The following is a 23006-nucleotide window of genomic DNA, read 5'->3' on the forward strand; positions in this document are numbered from 1 at the left end:
TATTACTATCTGTTATTTATTTGAGAAACCAACTACAACTACCAACTACGAGTGAGCCATCACTCATCACGTGGCCTTGGTCGATGATACATAATGCGGACATAATCCAATCTTATCAAAATGCTAATGTCTCCCCCTTGTTCAGCTCCGATCCCTTCTTGGCGGCCAAGCCCTTTCATGTTTGCGCGCTCTCCATCAGACATTCCCCTCTCTTTCTCTCTCTCTCTATTGCGCTGTCTGTTTCGTGAAGTTATCCCCCCCCCCCCCCCCCCTCCCCCCCCCCCCCCCCCCCCCCCCCCCCCCCTGAAAAGATAAGCGTGGGAAAACCTCTCTCTCGCTCTCTTCTCTGTCACATTCACTTGAGGTCATTCACTCGGCCCATAAATGGCTTTGTTTTTGTTTACATTAGCTCAGAGGCGGCTTCATAAGTCATGAATGAACTGACTAGTATGTCTGGTTACTAAGCAACTATGCAGTCAATCAAAATTTTCAAATTCATTTGTGGCTGCATTTTCATATCGGGCAATAAAAAAAACTCAAAATTATGATATTTAACAATCATTTTTAACATAAGTATGAAATAGTGAGATCCTACTCAAACTCGTGAATTTCTCATTTTTAAAGAACAATTTCCAGCAAATTACAAATATGAACTGGCCATGTTAATGACGCGGGCGTACAAACACGTCGACAGCTCTTCAGACTTTCTATCAATTGCTTTGGTGTCTCGAAGTCGACGGGTGTATATGTCATTTTGAGACAGAGAATTTATTTTACTCCAATATAAAGTAAAAGACGAAGAAATTTGAGTACTGCAATTTTTGTAAAAATAAGAAAATGCAATATTGTTTTTAATATAAGGAAAATAATTACAGCTTTAAATACATGACTTGGTCTAGCTCGATAAAAATCCAAACAACTATGATCATATACATTTTTTTTCCTTCGTAACATTGGATAACAAATTTCACAAATTCCAACATACTATAAATATTGATTATTTAGTGCAAGGGTAAATATGACAATGACTCGGAACATAATACAGGGATAACAATTCATCAAATTACTCTTAATACTTGTAAACGTTTTTTTTTTTTTTTTTTTTTCTTCAGGGGGGCGGGGTTAAATTTTCCCTCGTGTCGCGCCACGCCTTTTTAATTTCTTGGCGAGAGGCCTGATTATGCATAGAATAAAAAAAAATCAGCAAAAGGGAAAAGTAAAACAGGGGGGCAAAGTTACATATCTACATCTTCACTTGTAAGGTAGACTACATGCATGCAATGTAAATCCTTATTTTTATTTCTATATTTATTTTGTAAAAACACTGAATTTTCTGCTGTGACTTTAGATAAAACTCAGACTTCACAGAGCTGCCAAGCAGAACGTTTTTAACGTATTTATACGTGTTTTTTTAAGGGAAAATACGTATTTGTTTTGCTGTGCTAAAATTGTAAGTTCTGAGTATGGCTATGCGAACGTGGCTACAGGTTGACTGTGAGAACGAGCGTATGCATAGTATGCATACACACAACACAGGGGATGTACACCACTCAAAGACGTGCGCATTACCCCAGGCCATGCATACACACATGCATCCGATCGTGATATCAAACCAGCATCCACAACACACGCAAATTACATATCAGTGCACTGCACTACACACAGCGTCACTCACTAGTACAAGAAAATCCCGATGTCACTTCCAAAAATCCACCCCAAAAGCCAAATTTTGCTGTCACAAGTGCGGAATCGGAGCCATATTTCCAAAGCACGCGGTGGCTTAGCCAAGTTTTAAAAAACGGCTTCGCCAAAAAAAGCGCTTAAAATAAAAAAATCAGAGATTTTGTAACGAGTTTTTTCGCTTATCGCAAGCGCCCTTCGAGGCAGGCCTGCTTCGAGGGCCTTCGAGTGTGGTGGTATCTTTACCAGCGCTGTAGGGTTTAGATCACGTGACCGCATTTTAGGTCACGTGACCGCTATCCACATGTTTTGATTTGCGCGAATTGCTGATACACGCAATGCAGTACTGATTAATAGGTTGGGGGAATACAGACACTACTAAATATGATTTATATATTTGCAGTGTCGCACAAGAAGCTTTTATTCATATGCGGCTGTATGTAGAAAGACTTGAGGCGTTGCTGGTTAGGTTTATTATTTTAGCGCGCGACACATTTTTTAGACAAATTATTATCAATCAACACGGGAGGATTGCAGCTCTAGCTCTGCTTTCAAGACTGAAAATTCATCTATGAAAATTTACTATCTTGTATTTTAAACACGAGCTAGACGGGTGCAACTTTATTGTCAGGGAACACCAGATTAACGCGTTCTAGACGGGTCAGCTATTGTCAGGGGACGCCAGATTAGTAAGGATTAGAGAGGGGCTGGATAGCGGTGAGGTTCATTGACAGCGGTCCTAGCGGACGGGATGGCTTCTTTTCTGGCTGCCTGCTCTATTGTCCAACAGACAACAATAGACGCGAGCAAGGGACGCCAAGGGACCGCCAGCGTACAATACGCGTCCGGGAACGGGGGATTAAGAGATAAGTAGGCGTCCCGAACCCGGACGAACGCGAGTGATAATAAAGTTGCCTTCCCTTAGTACATGTTTCAATGAGTAACCATTTTCAACAGAAGCAAAAAGTGTGGTCTCTGTACACAGGTGGTCTTTCTACATGTATGCAGATGGTCACTAAAACAGGGTTGACTTTATAAACTGGTACTAAAGAACTTATCTTGCAACATACTGTGATGCAATTCAAACTCTTAGACTTACTGTATGTAATGTAGACCTGTACACCCAATCTTTCTTGCCTATCTCTTTGTCTAGTTTTCTCTTGATGAAAAACGCCCCAAGTCTTCTCAGGCACGACCTAAAGGAAAATAAAACAACTAAACAATTACTAAATGTAAACATTGCAATCATAACTCCCAATACAGATAGAATATGGAATGATAACCGAACAGAAGAATACAAATGCACAAAGAAAAACAAATGGCAAACAGGAAGAGAACAAGAGATTAACACCTGATAAAACTCATTTGTTTTGTCTGCATGATTTTCTGTTTAGATTTGGGCACTTATTCCCTCTAAACTTAAGAATAATGTACCTCAAATGATAATGCATTTCAAATGCTTACTTTCCTATCACCTACCAACAAAAAGTAGACAAGAATATTTCTGATCATTCAAAATTCCTTCCTGCCAATCACCTATGAAATAATAATAGTAATTAATAATAAAAATAAACGGTGCTTATAAAGCACTTTCCAACTAAGTCTTTGAGCATATACCTCTAGCTATAACAAACAAAATACAATGACAAACTATTATATATCAAACAAAAAATTACAAATAAATCTACAAATTAAAATACATATGAAATATACATCAATGTGAACAAAATAAGTAAATCATCAAAAGCAATTTTGAATAAATGTGTCTCAAGAAAAGTTTTAAATTGGTTGACAGTCTGATAGTTTTTGACATGTAAGGGTAGTTTTTTCCAAAGTTCAGCAGAAATAATAAATAATTACCACATCCCTCACAATTTGATTTGATGTACGTACATTATATTTGCCTTATTAATACAAATTAAGATAAATAACTGTATCAGCATGCTATTCTAAATACAAAAGAAACAATGATACTAACCCAAAGACCGGTAAGTTGAGGTTGTCTCCAGCGGCAACGAATGGAAGCTTGATACCAGTGAGATGAAAGATGAAGGATAGAAGGATGTAGTCTAGATGACTCCGATGGAGAGGGACTATGATGACAGGAACTCCACTCTGAAAATATCAAACAAGATCATTATCCTTACAGGGACATCCTGTGCAAGTAGTACTGTCCTCCTATAGAAAACCGCATTGCAAGCGTCATATTTGCTCGTCGTCCAGGTTACTGGTTCCGTGATCACCATGCCATTGTTTTAGAACAGAATTGTTTGGAAACAGCAACCTTGACAACTTTTTTTCTCTTTCTTTTTCCTGTATAACCATACACTCTTCCTTTCATCGGGAACTGAAACAGTATCTCTTCTGCTGAATATAGAAAGAACTTTTGACCAATTTTTCTACTCATATCAATATCAACTCAATGACAGAGTTGACCTCCACATTAACAAACTGACCTCTGCTGCTTGTCTGACCATGTTGAGCTGACCCTCATGAACCTGTACACCGATCAAGAACAGTCCTAAGATCTTCAGGAGCAACCACCCTGTAAGCCTGTAAAAGAGAGGGGGAGGGGAGAAAATTAATACAGAGGACAAGAGTGCTTAAAGGGAGTGTAGCTTGGCAAATACTGGTTAACGCCATCTACTTCTTCTATTGGACAACTGCGCGCTAGCGTTGGCTAGCGTTCGCAAAACAGACTGAAGTTCTCTTCATGCTTTGGTTTTGTGTATGTTGCACGCACGTGATTGCTGCAGTCCCGTCGTCTGTAGTCGTATTATACCTGATTGGCCCGTGAGTCAGGCCACAGGAAAGACATGTAGTCTCGTCATGCTACACTCCCTTTAATACGTACCAAATGCTTATAAAACTTCTATAATACCAGAATAAAGAAAAATCAATAATACTATTTATACTTTATAGCATTCTTATCCATCCATCACGCAACTTGCAACACCAGGGTGGAGAGTGGCAAATGTAGATTAATGTCTTGCCAAAGGACAGTAGTAAGTTTGATAAAAGTAGAAATAAACAGAGAGAGGGGCAAAAAGCGGGACAAAGGCAAGACAGAAAGAAAGAATGAAATGGAAAAGTTGAAAGAATCAGAACAACTCCCTGGGCAGTATTCCTCTCATATGGTCACTGTGAGGGCATATAGCAATTACTATTAAACACAAATGCTTTTTTCATCCTACCAGGTCCCCATTTCACTCCTGGGTCAGGAGTGGCTACAGTAGAAGAAAGCCTTGCCGATGGACTTTAGTGCCATGTCAGAGATTGAACCCACGACCTTTGCATTTCAAGTCAAGTTTTTGAAACCACTCACATACGACTCCTCTAAATGTATAGAGAAAACTAGGAGAGAAGACATGGCAAGATAAAATGGTATAAGTAAAGAAGGGGGAAAATGTCCTAAAATGCTCATGCTCAAAACGTTATACAGCTCCAGTTGTACAAGTGTTGAAGCCTTTGTTCATGGAATTCAAAAACCACATACACTTATTGATCTTACTCCAAAGAGTCCATACATGTCAACGATGGAACAACTTATCTCTGATAAAATCCACTTTGCTTGTCAGGAATCAACACTTGTTATCACCAAATTAAAACTAACCTATACTGATTATTGCTTCAGTACTTTAAAAGTTCACTCTTAGCAGGTTATATCATTTGTGTCTTGAAATTATACATGTTTGTTCCCACATGAGGCAATATACCACTTCAATCCTGACCTCCTCCTCCCCCCCCCCCCTTCAAGGTGTTCATATTAAAATCACTTTATGTTTGCTTGAATTGTACTGTCAAAAATGGCAACTGTTTCAGAAGCAAGCCTGTACACTTACTCACTCATTTGTATGTTAGTCAGTGTAAAAAACACTTAAGTTTGCTGAGGCTCTTTTAGGAAATGCTGTAAAAGTGTGGATTTGTTAATGTTTTTCATGTACTGTGTACATATATGGCTTTAATCTTTTAACATTTTGTGCGGCTGTTTACATTCATTAAACAGGCCTAATGCAAGGGCTCCACACTGACTATGGTTGTTGGGGGTCTGGATCGACATTTTTGTTGTCACTATGCATTCACCCCCAAAGCAGAAATTACACAATTCTGAGGTTCCGGACCTAGAGTTTGGGCACCCATGTGTCCCGGGCGCTTGTTAGTGTCGGGCCCTGCCTAAGGCTGAACGATTTGATCGAGACTTTCAGAGTAAAGTGGAGATTGAAACCACAAACAAAATCACATAATGTGAACAGTCTATTTGCAGGACACACAAGTTTACCTTATTAGTATTGACAATTGGGACAATCAGCCCTATAAATTTGCATCAAATTGTTAGGTACTTGTACAAAAGTTAAATTCCAATGTTGTATGATGCATAATTTGATTAGTATGCTCACAATGGAATTTGACTAGTCCCTCCTCCCTTAAAAAAAAGAGAAACCTAAGAATAATTGCTACATTGATGAAAGTAATAAAATATACCAGTAAGTGATGAGCTCAAATCTACCTGTATGCACGCTTTAGATTACTACTATCTCTGAATGCTTTAATTACAACAATTCAAGGAGTCAATGATTGGGATCACACAGTAAATAAACAAGCTTCTGAAACAGCATGATTCGGTCCTGTTAAACAATGGATTACGCTATAAACTTGTCATCACAAGTGCTCCCCCAGGGTTGTGTGTACCAAAGAGATTTTCCCCATAAGACCCTAGCTGTCATAGTACATATCAAATTGTTGTAATGCTTAAAATCTCTAGATGCATTTTTAAGATAAAGAACAGTTATGGTCATGCGATTGCATTGTGAAAGAAACATTGTGGAATCAATCAAAAAAGTTTGATCATCTAGCATATAAGTTTTGGTGTGTACTGCAAGGTTCTGGAATCATCAAAATGATAAGAAATTTGGCCCAGTCTTGGTACAGTTAAAAGCACTGTACACAGAGAGGTGTATATGGAGCTACGAGACATGTGCGCGACATCTATCAGGTCCAAATAGATATAATAATTTACCAAGTAAATCAATTAGTAGACGGTTTCTCAGCAAAATTTGTACCATCACATATTAGTCAAAACATATTCTTTCACATGATTGGTAATAAGAGCTTCCATTTCATTTTTTGAGAGGGGGGCGTTTCCAAAACTGGTCTTTACCTTTAAAGCTTGTTCAAAGCATCAAGGAGCATTTTAAAGTGTTGAATTACATGTTATCTGAATTCAAGTCGACAGGATTCCGTATATTGATTGAAAAATAGAAGGCTTCCATGATAACATGGAGGAACTTAGCAAGAGTATTACTCTAAAACCAATCATCAGAACTAAAGGCCAAAATAAATTCTTTGGGCCTGTCTTTATGTTTCTCTGCTTTATTTATATCAGTCTTATTTTCTAATTTGTTATTCATTTCCCTTTAAAGAGAAGGTTGAGTTCTGGGAAGGGGTGAAAAATAATTTGTGAGCTTTATCATCAGATTAAAACTGTTCCCTAAAAAGCATGGCTCTTCAAAAGCCTTAATATTCTAAATATTGCATGTAACAGGATAAAAGTTGGGACGGATTTTTACGCCACATGTTCGTGTAGTCCAATATACATCTTTCCGTGTAGGCCTACAGTGCTTGTAACTTTACCAAGACTGGGCCAAATTTCTTATCATTTTGATGATTCCAGAACCTTGCAGTACACACCAATATATAAATGCTAGATGATCAATCTTTTCTGATCGATACCATACTGTTTCTTTGACAATGCAATCGCATGACCAGAACTCAACTTTCTCTTTAAAGTTAAACCCGAATACCAACACAATGGGATTTTTTAAAAGCTTGGTTTGCAGCCAAAATAAACCTTATCTTCTGTCGGTGTAGATACCCTCATGTTACACATTCAATGATCTTCGTGTCCACATATACACTCCTCTCGCACTATAGGAACTTCATGGTACAGCATTGATCATATTTCAAGGTGAAATGCCTTTTTAAAAAATCACATGATTTCTTGATTATAGTAACTAGTGCATGCCATGTAAAAAAAACCTGGATAACACACAAATCACAGTGTGCATGTAGAGGCCTTTGTTCTATCGATTCCCATTCATATGCATGGAAAATGGTGTTTGTCTTGCCATTGTTTTTTTTCCCAGGTGGTTAACTGCCTTACGTGTGAACAAGGCTTGGAGTACAATGAATGACCAGTATATTTAATAGACCCATACCTGATGAGTGAATTTGATATCGTTGCTGCCATATGTCTCAGGACATTCATCGCTCTCCTTCTGTGTCTTTCCGCTGACCTCTGGTACTCGTTCTCCGAGTCTATACGACCTATGATAAACAGGAAGTATATATAAATATATTCATGTAGAGTTTGCACATTATAAATGCTCTATATTGTTTTTATTTTAATTTTTTATTTTAATATGCCCCGTTCAGATGTCAAGCCACACATTTTCATGCTATACGTCGAATGACTTGCATCCCGAAGATAAAGGAAATGCTATTTTTATGCCTCCGCCACGGAAGGTGGTGCCGGAGGCATCATGTTTTCGGGTTGTCCGTCCGTACGTCCGTACGTCCGTCCGTACGTCCGTCCGTACGTCCGTCCCGTTTGACCGTTATCACAATATCTCAAGAACCATTTAAGATTTAAACTTAAGACTCGGGAATAGTATTTATCACCATAGGAAGACGATCTGATAAGATTTTGGAGTACGTAGGTCAAAGGTCACAGGTCACAGAGGTCAACTTATGAAATTCCTTGTATTGAGTTTGTTAGCGCGATATCTCAAGAACCATTTGAGATTTAAACTTCAAACTTAAGGATAGTATGTATCACCATAGGAAGACGATCTGATTAGATTTTGGAGCACGTATGTCAAAGGTCAAGGGTCACAGAGGTCAACTTATGAAATTCCATACATTGAGATTGTTATCATGATATCTCAAGAACCACTGGAGATTTAAACTTCAAACTTAGTGATAGTGTGTATCACTATAGGAAAACAATCTGATTACATTTTGGAGCACGTAGGTCAAAGGTCACAGGTCATAGAGGTCAACTTATTAAATTTCAAACATTGAGATTGTTATCATGATATCTCAAGAACCATTTGAGATTTAAACTTCAAACTTAAGGATAGTATGTATCACCATAGGAAGACGATCTGTTTAGATTTTGGAGCACGTAGGTCAAAGGTCAAGGGTCACAGAGGTCAACTTATGAAATTCCATACATTGAGATTGTTATCATAATATCTCAAGAACCACTGGAGATTTAAACTTCAAACTTAATGATAGTGTGTATCACCATAGGAAGACAATCTGATTAGATTTTGAAGCACGTAGGTCAAAGGTCAAGGGTCACAGAGGTCAACTTATGAAATTCCATACATTGAGATCGTTATCGCGATATCTCAAGAACCACTGGAGAATTTTCACTTCAAACTTAATGATAGTATGTATCACCATATCATAATATCTCCAAGAACCACTGGAGATTTAAACTTCAAACTTAATGATAGTGTGTATCACCATAGGAAGACAATCTGATTAGATTTTGGAGCACGTAGGTCAAAGGTCAAGGGTCACAGAGGTCAACTTATGAAATTCCATACATTGAGATTGTTATCATGATATCTCAAGAACCACTGGAGATTTAAACTCCAAACTTGTTTAAATTGCTCTATGGCGGAGGCATCATTTTCGACTGCGCGCAGTCAAAATTCCATCTAGTTTAAAACTCAAATGAAGCTCATTCAGCCTAATAGGTATACTATATACATTGTATGCATTGCCTAAAATTTATTTGAATGTTATTAGTTGAACAATGGTAAGCCGTATCATATAAATTGTGCTGACGCTTGTAATTGATGTAAGATCATTGTATTAAACTCTAAACAATTATCAGTATTGTAATCAGTAGTAATTGCAATCAAATACATGTACCTTGTAGTTTCCCTTACAAGATAAGTGTACATCAGGGGTGATAGTGAGCACTACAAAAAAAAAAGTTTTTCTTTTTCCCTCAACCCCCTTGAGTAAAATAAAAAGAAGAGGATTCAGGGAGGAAAAAAATGGCACCTAACATTCCTCCCCTTTTGAGTAAGAAAATTGGGGGAAAATCTGGAAAAATAGAGAAAGTAAGGGAAAACTCAGGAAAACAGGGATAAAATTGGGGGAAAATAATAAAAAAAAATAAACCCAGAAACCGATTTAAATCTGGTAATGATCAGGCCTGGTACATACCTTCACTATCTGACATTGCACTTTTATGAACAGCAAGCTGAACTCTGAAAACAAAATGGGAAAAATGGAACAATAGTATTAAAAAAGATATTTATCCGAATATCCAAATATTTGTTTCAATTTATATATCCAAGGAATTTCACAGCAGTATAATATAAACATGAAGTCATTATCACCCTCCCCCTTTTCTCCCTCCCCCCTCTCTCTCTCTCTCTCTCTCTCTCTATCTTTCTGTCTGTCTCTCTCTTTATCTCTCTATCTTTCTGTCTGTCTGTCTCTTTCTCTCTCTTTATCTTTCTCTCTCTCTCTCTCTCTTCTTTTCTCTCTATCACTATCTTTCTGTCTGTCTGTCTCTGTCTGTCTCTTTTTCTCTCTCTCCCTTCCTCCAACTTCCCCTACCAGAGGGCAGGATATATCAAAAATGATTTTACATACATGGACTTTGCACCACTTTCACTTTTTGCATATGAAAGTAACACTAGTTGACAATGTCAAATACATACTACCTTCAATATTCATTCATACAACCTTGCTGAGTGAAAATACACCGAAATCCAGTGACATGGCCAATACTGAAAAGACCCCATCTTGATTAATGTATTTTGCTTTGTTTGTTTGCAGTATAACTTCAAAGTTTTATTTTCTACATCAACTTTTGTTTTTGTTTCAGGTAATATTTACCTTTGGTTCTCCAACACTCTTTGTGAGACATCTGGTACAGAGGGGTAGGAATGGTTGACTGCTCTGAACAAGGCATGGTCAACGTGTGGAAAGTATCTGAACAGCACACCAGCTCTGAATAGAAGACAGATAACAACATTTATCAAAAACATGTTAAGTAGGTCTGCTTATGAAGAAAATGAACTTTGATATCTGTAAAAGTTCAAATATAGAAATAGTTGAAATGAAATATTGGTCTACATATCTTTCACCAATTCACCTGTATTAATTCCCCTGTTTTGTCCCTCCTTGTCAATGTTGGATTTTCCATCTGTCCAAAGATAATTTAAATTTAATGATTCTCCTTCTTCCCCTACTCCACTAATATTTACCTTTATGAAACTCACATCACAATTGTACTGTTTTCTTAATTTTTGTAATTTTTTCATCTTTCTTCCTTCTATATAAAGATATCTTTCCCCCGCTTTTCTCTTTTGATGCAAGTCTAGTTATTAAATAACATCATGAAATCTTGTAGGAAAAAACGAAAGAAAAATCCTCAAGAACATCGCAGCACATGTCCAAGGGGTGCATTCTACCCACCCGACCATTTAGTGTTAAAGGACAAAAATCTGGCCTAGTGCCACGGAAAATGATGTTTATGCAGATCTTACCTGGGAGGGGTCGACATTTTTAGGATGTTCCTCAGACCCATATGAGGTATGTCATCAGTGTAGAACATTTCCTACAACAACAAAGCAAAGGACCATGTAAGTATGGAGCAAAAATATCTCATCTTAAGTCTAAACAAAGAAATATTTTACGATATATAACTTTCTTGCTCATCTAAAAACAACTCAACACTTGCTCCTGCAAAACTTTGTGTTAACTTCTTGGCTGTTTGTTTGAATCAAATGATCTTTCCTATGTATGACGACTATTTTAACTCAGTTTTTGGGCATGTCATATACAAACATACATGTACATGTACATGTAGCTTGACATGCCCTAATATTTCTTAAAAAATAAAAAAAACTTGTCTTGAAGGTCATGACATGTGAACAATATGTTTTGAAGTTAGTAAAAAAAAAAAAATGTATTTACCGAGATCTACATTATAGTATATATACGTAAAACATTGTAACAGAAATGTATTCTTGTTATGTTCTCTGTGTTATGCTCTCATGCTCTCTCTCTCTCTCATGCTCTCTCATGCTCTCTCTCTCTCTGTTTCTCTCTCTGTTTCTCTCTGTTTCTCTCTCTCTCTCTCTCTCTCTTTCTACTTCAGGTGACCTTAAAACTTAAATGTATGTACATTGTAATGGCAATGAGGTTAAGATAATCTGATAATCAACAAGCCTCATGTTTACTGTCAAAGTCAGCAATATCACCAATCCCAACCTAAACATACATGCACCTGTACAAGTAGCTAAGTAATTTGACTTTACAATGATCTTGCTTGCATCATCAAATAAAAGTTTTACACTTTGATAAATCTTCTCAATCGACCTTAGATGTCTAGACTGTAAGCAATGAAACTCAAAAGTTAACATTGTAAATGCTGTTGCCAATTTGATAAACTAATAAAGTTATATATTATCCTCATCCAGGGTGCTCATACATGTACACGCACAAGCCTAACTCGTCATTTGGCTGAAGTGTCTTGGTCGAGTGGTTTAAGCACTTGACTGGAAATTCAAAGGTCTTGATATTTGATCCCGATACGGCAATAATGTCCTTAAAAAGGCATTAATTAACCCTGTAACCGATTATCGTCCAATCAGGTGAACTCGGATAACGAATTCCGATTGCTGATGAATGAAAATGATCAATTTTTTTTTAAAATGCCAGTATTGGGCTATAAAAATATAAAATGCTATAAAAACATGCAAAGGGTCAATTAATGATTGCCTACATGAAAGATGATAATCAAATATGCAGATCCCCCCCCCCCCTTTGAATAAAGAAAACTATTATTGATATTATTGTTATAAAAAAACATAAGTTTAGTACCAGAAAGTCTCTATTCACTTTGAAATGGGTGGCTCCTGTATAACTGATTGCAGGAATGCAAGAATTCAGGAGTCAACAGGTTAAGGAATACCAGTAAGGACCAGTGTCTCACATGGTTGACAAGTAATGGAATTGTGAAGACTGTAAGGATAGCCTTGACTAAAAGTTGTCATCAATGTAAATTTGTACATGCGGACATTTGCTGAGTTGTACCATGAAGGCCTACACGTAAATAAATGATTTTTTTTTTATATGAAATACAAACAATTTCAAACTTATGTATTTAGACTGATGTTGGACATACATGTAAATGTACATGCAGGTGAGTATGAAACAGAGAACTAAAATTCAGAAAGAGGAAATGTACATGTATGTACATGTACATGTAGGTCAATGCCACTAGTCCAGTACTACTCAGATTAGTGCCCCTTTCATGGTCAGCTGATACAGCTAGGTCATGCACTTGTTCAGAATGCACTGATAGGTCCAGTGGAAATGCTTTCATCACTTGACCATGTTATCAAGGGGTGACTGGGTCAAATAGCACAGCTAATCAATCATCATACGTGTATGTATCATATTGATATTACACTGTCTCCTAGATGGAGATTGATATGCGTCAGTAACTCAGTATGCCATTGAAACACAGATGTTTGTGGCTAGCTACCTTGAAACATTGAACTACATTGTCATTGTGTAGTATGTATTAAAACAATAAATCATCTTGCAATGCATTCTGGGGATTGCTGCACATCTTAATGTCAGAGACGCCAAGTTCAAAGATCAGGAATGTGTGACATTTTCATGGTTCGGCGCGCGAGTGCGCGGGCGAAGGTATAACACATGTTATAAGGTATACATGTAGCTGTTTTTCAAAATCTAGCGTGCGCGCCGCGCGTGAGAACGTTTTCAGACCCCCAAAATGCGTGATGTCACGCCTAATGCATGACACTTAGTAGCTCTGTAATGTAAGTCTGTACATACATGTAGCATTAGTTGCAGACAAAGTCAATGTAAACAACAGATAACAGTGTATTAAACAATTTAAGTAGAAGTAGTAGTATTCAATTCAATTCAATTCAAATTTATTGGTCCAAAAGGAAATTTGTTTCGTTTACATGCATTGTTCACAGAGAAAAATATTAGTAGCAGCAGTGGTTAGTCACACTTTTGAAGGTTAAAAAAACTTGTTTAGCACAAAACTAACCTATTACTTGGTCACCCTCATAGAATCACAGTCAGTCGGCAAGTCCGTATGCTAATGAGCAAATGCGCAAGATTTATCCCAGTCGTCTCGCACGTTTTTCGGACTTTGTTCGGGTCTCGCAGTTCGCGAGATAATACACCGCTGAAGTCATGACTTGATTACTGCCGTTTGCATGCACTTTTCAAACGAGATGTCAGGGTAAGTAGTGAATCCGATTTCTCGTGATTGAAAATGTATTTTTCCCGTTTAAAATGAGTATTTTTTACCACTGAAAATGTCTCTTGAAGTGGCATTAGTATATTTTTCTCGTTTTAACATACCTGAGTTTGTAAGTGGCTGCTGACCCATCTAAAAACGCAAATTATTAGATTGTTTTTCCTTCGTATTCTCCAGACTTCGGCCTATCCACAGACACCGGATTTGACGGTGCCTTCGAACTATAACTTGTTCAAAATTAGGCTTAAAAATTGCCTATTTTGAGGGCGAATATGTTTTTCTTGGGTGCTAGAGTGGTCACGTGATCGAGTTTAGGGGATAAGGAGCTATTTTGGGCCGTAAATGCGCTGATGTTTGCAATCGGTGCGGAGGTGAAAAACCAGTCCCACATGTATAAATCTGCGTTGGTTTCTCTTGATCTCACGTTCGGTGGTTTTATTAAATTCTAAAATGTTAGATCTAGAACTATTTGGTTGTAATTAAATGAAATACTACAAATCGATAAGTGCTAAGGGTAGTAAAAATGACTTATGGGTATGTTGTTTAACCCTGGTATTGATTATAACCACAGACGTTGAAATTTAGCCTGCCCTTGCAAGGATAAACTCCATAGGTCTAGGCATGATTGATAGGCCTAAACCTGATAAAGATTTTAAAGCAAGGAAGGAAGGAATTAATAAATATTAATTATTAATAAATCATAGGCTTATTAATACTTGGTACTTGGTTGGTTTGCCCTACAAAATACATGTCCGAGTTTTAACAGGAGGTGCAGATAGTAGGGTGGATTGATAACGCCTAATTTAACTTGGATGTCTAGAATCTAGTTAGAGTCGACTAACAACATTGCAAAAATTAAACTAGAACTTCATTAAGGCCTAATTGACTTTGTCTCATTCCTGGTTCGTTAGACTTTGTCTCAACTTAGACTTGGAGTTGGATCTTGATCTACATTTGTAGTAAATTGTACTAGCAGTTTGTACTTTTTAGTTTTACCGGTATTTTCGTATTGTAATTTGTAGGACAGAGCCAGGCACCGGACATTTACCAAATCTCACAACTCACACGCAGTTGAGAACAATTTGACGTAATGAAGGAGTCAAACTTCACCTAAAAAGAGTACCGGTATTAGACCTATCTAATTTTTGAGTTAATAATAATAATATATCAATCATTTCTTTCTCTGAATATATTTTCCTTTGACTTAGACCATAAACATGTTCCCCTAATTTGACCTAAATCTACACTACCTTGCAATTGTATTATTTTTTATTAAAAGGGGTAGGCCTATTGTCTTTCTGAAGTTTCTGGCGTGAACTCCCACAACCAATTTCGTTGATTATTATTATGACAACGAAGATGTAAATATATCATGTACCAGTACCACACTCACCCTAACCTGCATTGTTCTAGCGTACTGACAAAACTTGTATACTCAACCATGGAATAATCTATAGATTTAGCTAGATTTTATTTTTAGCATTTTTCTAATTTTGTTCCTATTTTATATCATGACATTACAGGTATCCCCAAGACCCGTCTTCACTTTTGGGGAAAGTGCATGTATACGGGGATTCGATTCTTCGTGGTCTTCAGGACAATTTGGAACTGGAGACTGAAGTATTTTGTGTTCCTGGCTGTACTATTAAGGCCTTGCGATCGTACATCAGAAGGAATATTGTAGCTACTGACGATATTGAAGTTGTATTTATCCACGTAGGAACAAATAATTTGTCTTCAAGTGTTTGGGATTGGGATAGGAGTGCCTATACAGATTTATACATTACAGTTAGGGAGAAGTATCCCACTTCAAAGATTATTTTTAGTGCCATTTTACCTCGCTGGGATTTTCAGCTTTTGTACGAAGCCAGTGTTTACTATAATCTTAAGCTTCATTCTCTCACTACTTCTTTCTCTAACTGTGCTTTTGTAGATCTTTCTTCAAGCTATTCTTTGTACAGTGACTTATTTTTGTTTGATGGACTGCACCTCAATTTCTTTGGAAAGAAGATCTTTGCAGAGGAAGTTAAGTCAGCAATAATTAAATGTACATGTATATCTGTGCGCCGTTCAAGTAACAAGTATGTTCCAGTGGAATTGAAGAAGTTGTGGTCACCTCGACGCATAAAAAAGAAGAAGATAAATATGCCTCTTTCTACTCCACCTACTTCTCTGTCGTCTGCTTCTTCAACTGCTTCTACTGCATCTGCTTCTTCTACATCTACTTCTACATCTGCTTCTTCGACTGCTTCTACCTCATCTGCTTCTTCAACTGCTTCTACTTCATCTGCTCCTTCAACTGCTTCTACCTCATCTTCTTCTGCAACTGCTTCTACCTCATCTTCTTCTGCAACTGCTTCTACCTCATCTGCTTCTGCAACTACTTCTACCTCATCTATTTCTTCTTCAACTGCTCGACCCTCGCCACGGTCATGGCACCGTCGGCGAAAGAAGAAGAAGAAGAAGCATCTACCCCGTCTGGAGGAAGGGTTCATCATTCCTCGTTATACAGCCAGAGAACCAGAGCTGCCCCCACTTCCACCCAACCAGTACAGACCAAATACTTCGACTCAAGTCCTTATACCTTATGTTTCTGTATTCTCCGCTTCTTTTCGAGTTTCTTACTCTTTCAGTGATTTACCATTACCAAGGTCTCATTCACAGTATGTTCAACAAAAAAAAAAGCAGAGGGCGAGGCGACACCGCGTGAGAGCCAGCAAACGCAAGAGAGACAGAAAAAAGGTATGTAGCTAATTTCTTGTACCTGCTGGTGTTGAAATAGTATCTGTTGCTTGCAAAACTTGGAAGTTATCAAACAAAATATAATGTATAATTGTGAACATGTACACACTACAGAGATGTACATTTTAGTGCATTTAATTTCACAATTTTTTTGTAGGTGTTTAATGCATTTGACCGGGTGATGATATAAAAAAAAATCTTCAAGATTTCCTCCATATTGCTTGTTTAATATCAAAGGGCAGAGCATTGCCAAAACCGGTAATGGCAAAGTACACATAACCAATGATTCTTATATACTTTAATATGAAATTATTTCTCCTTTTTCATATACCGGTATGTCTTTTAATTTCTCCAATCTGTCTACTGGGGATTCCCCTATTTTTCATCCATACCAGATGACGCTGTTCTACAAGCACTCCTGTTTCAACTTTCTGCTGGGGTGAAGCCTAGACCATGCCAGAAGGAAGAATGTGGCCCATGTGCCTTATGCAACAAAAAAAGATTAACAAGGTATTGTCATCTAATTAATATGGATTCCCAAGCAATAATTAATATAATACGTGAAAAATATGAGAATGTAAGTGATGTAGATTGTATTTGTAATGCTTGTAGACAAAAATTTAGTACCAAAGTAAAAAATAGTTCATATACACCTCAAAAAACCAGAAAAAAAGAAAGAAAAGATCTCTGTAGTTTATCATGCGCATCTGAATGTGCCAGTGTCTCAACAGTTGAGGCATCAGATATATCGTTACAGGAATTTAATTCGGCCTTTTCTCTTAATCTTGAAGAAATTCCCAAGCCTACTCTATTTTGCCAAAAACATAGGGCTCAAATGTCAAACTATCAGGTGATCAACAAGTGTGCTGTATGTAGTTATATAGTTAAATCATCACAAAAGAAATATATCCTGTATGATCATAAAAACATAGATAGAAACCTACTGAAAATAATCAATACTGACTTTGTCGAGGGTGAAAAAGATATTGTATGTAAACAATGTTACAAATTTTCATTTACAGGACGTGTTGTATCTGAAGTTGATGTGGAAAATATGGAGAGAGTGCTAATGTTAGATGAAGAAAAATTGTCGGGTTCTAACTTAGTATTAGACAAAATATGTAACAACACATTCAAACAGATTTGTACTTGGACTAAAACTGATTATGCATTTTTGTTGACAAATGCATATGACTTCTTTCTTGTAGAATTAGAAAAACAATTTGCACCAGATTCGTATGCATATCATGATGCTTTTAGAACATGTTCATGGTTATTGACCAAAATTCTGACCACTTTTGGAAATCTTTTTTCTGTTCATAGAATGTCAAAAAAGAAAGGAGTTTTGTTCTATGTGAAAAACATACAGCATGATCAGCTGATTAGTAGTCTACACAATTCTCATTCAAAAATTAGATATTTATTGAAGAAAGGTAATGATAACTCTGAAGATGTATATGTAGATCGAGATTGTGAACGTGCTATCCATGAGGAAGGTTCTTTAGGTGCACTTTTGAGTGATGGGAATAAACGACTTAAGCAGCAAACCAAAAATATAAATGAAACTTTCATATCCAGTCCACTAGCTGTAGCTGATTTTAATCTTATAGATGCTGTATCATCATTCGACCCTATTATTTGGAACATTGTGAGTTTGCTCACTTCAAATCTAGAAGAAATGCGTTTTTTCAAACAGTCTTCCATTTGCATCACTAAAGACCACATTAGATTTCCCAATGAAAGTACCTCCCATGGTATGCAAAGAACAATCAGAAGGATAGTTATAGTTTTTATTTTGCAGTTTGCATTGACTGATACATGTACTTATCCCTTCCACATTATAATTGCAAATATTGTTAAGAGAATGTCGCACTCTTCAAAGTTACTTAAAATAATGAATAGGTTAGGTTTGTGCTGTTCAGAATCCACCCTTGATAGATTTTTACAGCATGTCAAAGATGATAGAGATGCAAATGGATCTTTGTCATCACTTAATAATAATTCTTTTACACATGTAAGTATAGATAATATTGATGTTCTTGCATCCCATGCTGCTGTGACTGCAGACCAAGTACGTAGCTGGCATGGTACATCAATCATGGCGCAGCAACCAAAACCTGATAGTGAAGTTTTGCACAGTACTTTTGAAAGATTAGACATTCCAAGTACCAGTACTGCTGTATCCATTCCAAGTACCAGTACTGCTGTATCCATTCCAAGAACCAAAAAGCCATCCGCTCGAAAAAAGATAAAACTGTCTCACCCTCTCGATGTTCCCACCAAAGATTATTTTCAACCAACGCAATTTAAAACATATATACGATCACAGATTTCTTGGGAAACTTTTATTCCTTCAGAGCTAGAGAAAAATATGATATATACTCTTAATAATGACATGTTCCTTTATGTCTTAGAAAGATATTCACGTACAAGAAGTGAGGAGCCATCAATACCATTATTGCCAAGTTTTAAATGCAAGATGCTCCTAGATAGTCAAAATCCCACAACTGAAAAGTCCCAGTTCTCATATCTATATGTATTAGACGAACCAGCAGACACTAAGCAAACTTTACAAAAATCAATTCAACTTTTGTATGATCTTTTCGAAATCGGAAGGAATGTCAATCATTTGATTGTAGCAGGCGATGGAGCAACTTTCAAAATGTTGTTAAATATTAAACGTGAATATGGTGCAGCACTAGATTGGTTAATTCCATACATCGGAGATTGGCATCTATTGAAAAACTATCAAGAAGTCTTGATGAAGATCTTTTGGGATGCGGGGTTAAAGGATCTGGCTAAAGTAACACACAAAAACATGACATTAAACAGCCTTTCAAGTTGCTCAAATTTCAAACGTACCCATAAATTCCTTCTTCAAGTTCACGAAGCTCTTTTTATGTTCCAATTTCAATGTTTTCTTAATTACAGGGATGGAAAATCAAATAGTGATTTTTCTAATGAGATGTTCTTAGACAAAATTCAATCTGTAATCAAGTCATTTGAAATACATGATGATACTTTTGATACTGGTACTTTTGGTAAAACACAGGAAGAGTTTAAGAATTCAGAAATGTATACATCTATGAAGGATGAGTTCATGTTATTTTGTGCTGAGATGTCTGAAAAACTACACACTTTCAAATTTTGGAATGATTTTATTCATAGAGACTGCATGTCATACATCCAGTTGTATATAGCTATACGTTCTGGCAATTGGGGATTGAGGAATGCTGCACTTAAAGAAATTGCCCCCTTATTCCATGCTTGTGATAGGCAAAATTATTCTAAAATGATTCCAATCCATTTGAGTATGATGGAAGCGTTACCTGAACATATTCTAGTTCATTTTAGAAATGGCGCATTTGTGTCCAGCATAAAAGGCATGAATTTTTCATCAGTAGCTTTGGACGAGGCGCATGAAATGTTAATTAACAAACATTGTAAGATGGCCCTTTGTAGAAGCCTTCCCAAAAATATGGAAAAAATTGCTGGTACAATACAGTACCAAGCAAAATTAATTACTCATTTTGAGGAACAGTTAGAATTTTTAAATCCTTCAAAGTCTGTACTTCACAGAGATCTTTCTCCGTCAGTCATTAAATCTGAATTTTCAAATGTTAAATTGTACCTTGGTAAGCTTTTGGAGAGTAGTATGTTTTTGCCAGATCAGGATTCAGGATTGTGCCATGTCTTTACTAGAGTTCCTGCTTCCAAGGATCAAGAAACAAGTCTACTCTCATACAGACAGATAGGTCAGGATGCTTACTCTTATTTTTGTAAGTTCCAAATACTTAAAGACACTAGTGTGGAAAAACCTGTTTTAAGGAAGCATAATTTGAAAACATTTGCTAAACCTAAAGTCACACGTAGAAAGCTTTCAAGCTACCAGAAGGAAGTGAAAATGGTTACTCTCTGTTGCAAGCGCTTGATGGCTTCCTCACAAGAAAGAAATCAACCAATAAGTACTCTTTGTCAATTTATTGAAAAACCTCGAGCTATTTGTGATCGTAGCAATCTACCTCAGAAAGGTGCCAAATATGTAATGTATAATATTTTTGATAAACGATATGGAAGTAATTATAATATAGTATCTAGTAGTCCAACCATTACCCAAAAGGGGGCATGTCTCATAGCAGAAGGAATGAATATAATTTATACATCACCACTTAAACATTATAGAACATTTAATGAGTATGCATCTTTTATTGTTGATATTTGGGTTTTGACTCGTTTCAAAAAAGGTTTCAGAGATGTAAGAATTTTATTTGACCAGTTTGATACACAAGGGATATCACCAAAATGTATTGAAAGATCAAGAAGGGATCAAGGGGATGAAGACTCTGACTCTACAGTGGATGAGGTAGTTGATGATACTCCTCTTCCTCAGAATTGGTCAAAATTTTTACATATACGCAAAAACAAACATGCACTCATTCGATACCTGTCAAGGAAAATTGTAGACATTGTTAAAAGTCATTTGCAAGATGACCAAATTTTTATTACTTCTGGGGGATTTCATGTTGGGCTACAGTCGTCGCCAGGGTGGTCAGGTGTTGTTGTAACCAGTAAGGGGGTTGAGAACCATTCTCTTGTACATAACCATGAAGAGAGTGACACACAAATCTTTCTTCATGTGTATGATACTCCTTGTAGTCATGTGTTAATTTATTCTATCGATAGGGATGTTGGCGTTGTTAGCCTACCATTGAACTTTTCAGATAAGACGGTCTGTATACAATATAACGCTAAGGTTGGGGAAGAGAAATATTTAAATGTGAACATGTTGCAAGATGCTATAAAGGCAGATTCTGATTTGTCTGCAATTATTTCCCAAAATATTGATGTTTTGAAGTGTATCCAAATGTTATATATATGCTCTGGGTGTGACTTTGTATCATACTTTGCACATTTGGGCAAAAGTAAGTTTATGAATGTATTCTTTCAATATGCATCTTTCATTTCAGGAGAAAATACTCCCTTTAATATCGGCAATTTATCTTGTAGCACTGTTAATGGAAATAGTGACTTGGGTCTCCTCTCATTCTATAGGCTAATTCTTTGTGTTTATTTTAAAGCCAAGAGGGCTTGTCTTCACCAGTATGACTCGCCAGTTCAATTATTTGCAAGTGTTAATGGAGAGACAGAAAGAGAACAGCATGAAAATGCACTTGATAAAGTTAGGAAGGCTTCATGGCTAGGATGCTATGAAGATGAGTTGCTTCCTTCAAATACTGCTCTTCAATACCATTGGTTAAGGTCATGTTGGGTTAGCACAGTGTGGAGTTTGTGTACCACTCCCCAGTTTCAATACCCTGATTTGGTTTCACATGGTTATGTAGTAACATTTGACAATAATGTTCCAATTATAGAGATTATGTGGGACTCTGAAGAAAATATGACAGAAATTCGGAACAATGTAGCCTTTTTAACAAGGGGATGTGCATGTAAAAAAAACAAATGTGTAAATAAAAGATGTAAATGTAGAAAAAATGGCAAGTTATGTGGCCCAGGCTGTCGATGCAATGATTGTTCAAATGTGTTAGAAAGATCCCAACCAGAAGTATGTGAACCTTTAGATATTTCTTGTAACAGCGACTCGTCAGAAGAGGAAGGAGATATCTCTTCAGATGATGAGGATGAAGAAGTTGTCAATAATGTAGATGAGGCTCTTGAATTTGAAATTTTGTTCTCCTCTGATGAAGAATTTTCAGATATCGAATCAGACGAAGAATTACCGGTAGTTTGATATCGATGAGAACTACATGTACCAGGTATCCTTTATAATTATGCTCTTGGGTATCGGGCCTTCACCAAAGTTGTTTCCTGTTTAAAAATATTTGAAGATGCAGCTTTCATATCTTTGAAATATTTCTAATATTATGTACATAGTCTATCACAGAGCAAATCCGATGAGAACTAAGGATTTTTGTTTAAAATTGTTTTTGTAAACATTTTACGTATAGAATATACATGTTTGGTTATGTTTAGTAGCTTCAGGAAGGATATCGTTGTGATTGATGTGCCAGGGTGCATTTCACAGTTTGAAGATGATCATTGATCAATATATATGTATTCCTGTGTTAGTATCGATTTTATTATGTATTCATTTAAAACTATCTAGTACATGCACTTTCTAGTGTGTTTAGTTGCCAGCTAAGCATCAGAACGATCTTAGGTAAACATTTATACATGAACATGGTATATGCCTTCATGTTTTTCCAATGTTTTTATTGTAAAAATA

At 36.7% G+C, this 23006-nt stretch overlaps 2 protein-coding genes and 1 long non-coding RNA gene across 5 annotated transcripts in view; 2 read left to right on the top strand and 1 right to left on the bottom strand.

Annotated features, from left to right (window-relative positions):
• Positions 1 to 23006, bottom strand: part of LOC585988 (glycerol-3-phosphate acyltransferase 1, mitochondrial) — a 51459-nt gene that overhangs the window by 15488 nt on the left and 12965 nt on the right. For all 3 annotated transcript variants that reach the window (XM_030986211.1, XM_030986210.1, XM_030986212.1), the window contains exons 4-10: positions 11259 to 11329; positions 10606 to 10719; positions 9925 to 9968; positions 7896 to 8004; positions 4137 to 4233; positions 3659 to 3795; positions 2780 to 2876 (exon numbers count right to left, since the gene is read on the bottom strand). In XM_030986211.1, coding sequence (XP_030842071.1) covers positions 2780 to 2876; positions 3659 to 3795; positions 4137 to 4233; positions 7896 to 8004; positions 9925 to 9968; positions 10606 to 10719; positions 11259 to 11329 — 669 coding nt within the window. The remainder of the gene's footprint in view (positions 1 to 2779; positions 2877 to 3658; positions 3796 to 4136; positions 4234 to 7895; positions 8005 to 9924; positions 9969 to 10605; positions 10720 to 11258; positions 11330 to 23006) is intronic.
• Positions 290 to 1697, top strand: LOC115924236. Its single transcript, XR_004064227.1, has 2 exons — positions 290 to 451; positions 695 to 1697. It is a non-coding gene; the product is annotated as an uncharacterized LOC115924236 (long non-coding RNA).
• Positions 13838 to 22973, top strand: LOC105445405. The gene is made up of 2 exons (XM_030986208.1): positions 13838 to 16762; positions 17158 to 22973. The coding sequence occupies exon 2, from the start codon at positions 17292 to 17294 to the stop codon at positions 22509 to 22511; it is 5220 nt and encodes a 1739-aa protein (XP_030842068.1). The 5' UTR covers positions 13838 to 16762; positions 17158 to 17291; the 3' UTR covers positions 22512 to 22973.

This window comes from Strongylocentrotus purpuratus, unplaced genomic scaffold, assembly GCF_000002235.5.
Source record: "Strongylocentrotus purpuratus isolate Spur 01 unplaced genomic scaffold, Spur_5.0 spur5_scaffold_15, whole genome shotgun sequence".
In the NCBI taxonomy this organism is placed as follows: Eukaryota; Metazoa; Echinodermata; class Echinoidea; order Camarodonta; family Strongylocentrotidae; genus Strongylocentrotus; species Strongylocentrotus purpuratus.

Bases quoted from the DNA above. Each gene is read 5' to 3' on its own strand.
- LOC105445405 (XM_030986208.1), top strand. From the start codon at position 17,292: ATGGATTCCCAAGCAATAATTAATATAATACGTGAAAAATATGAGAAT.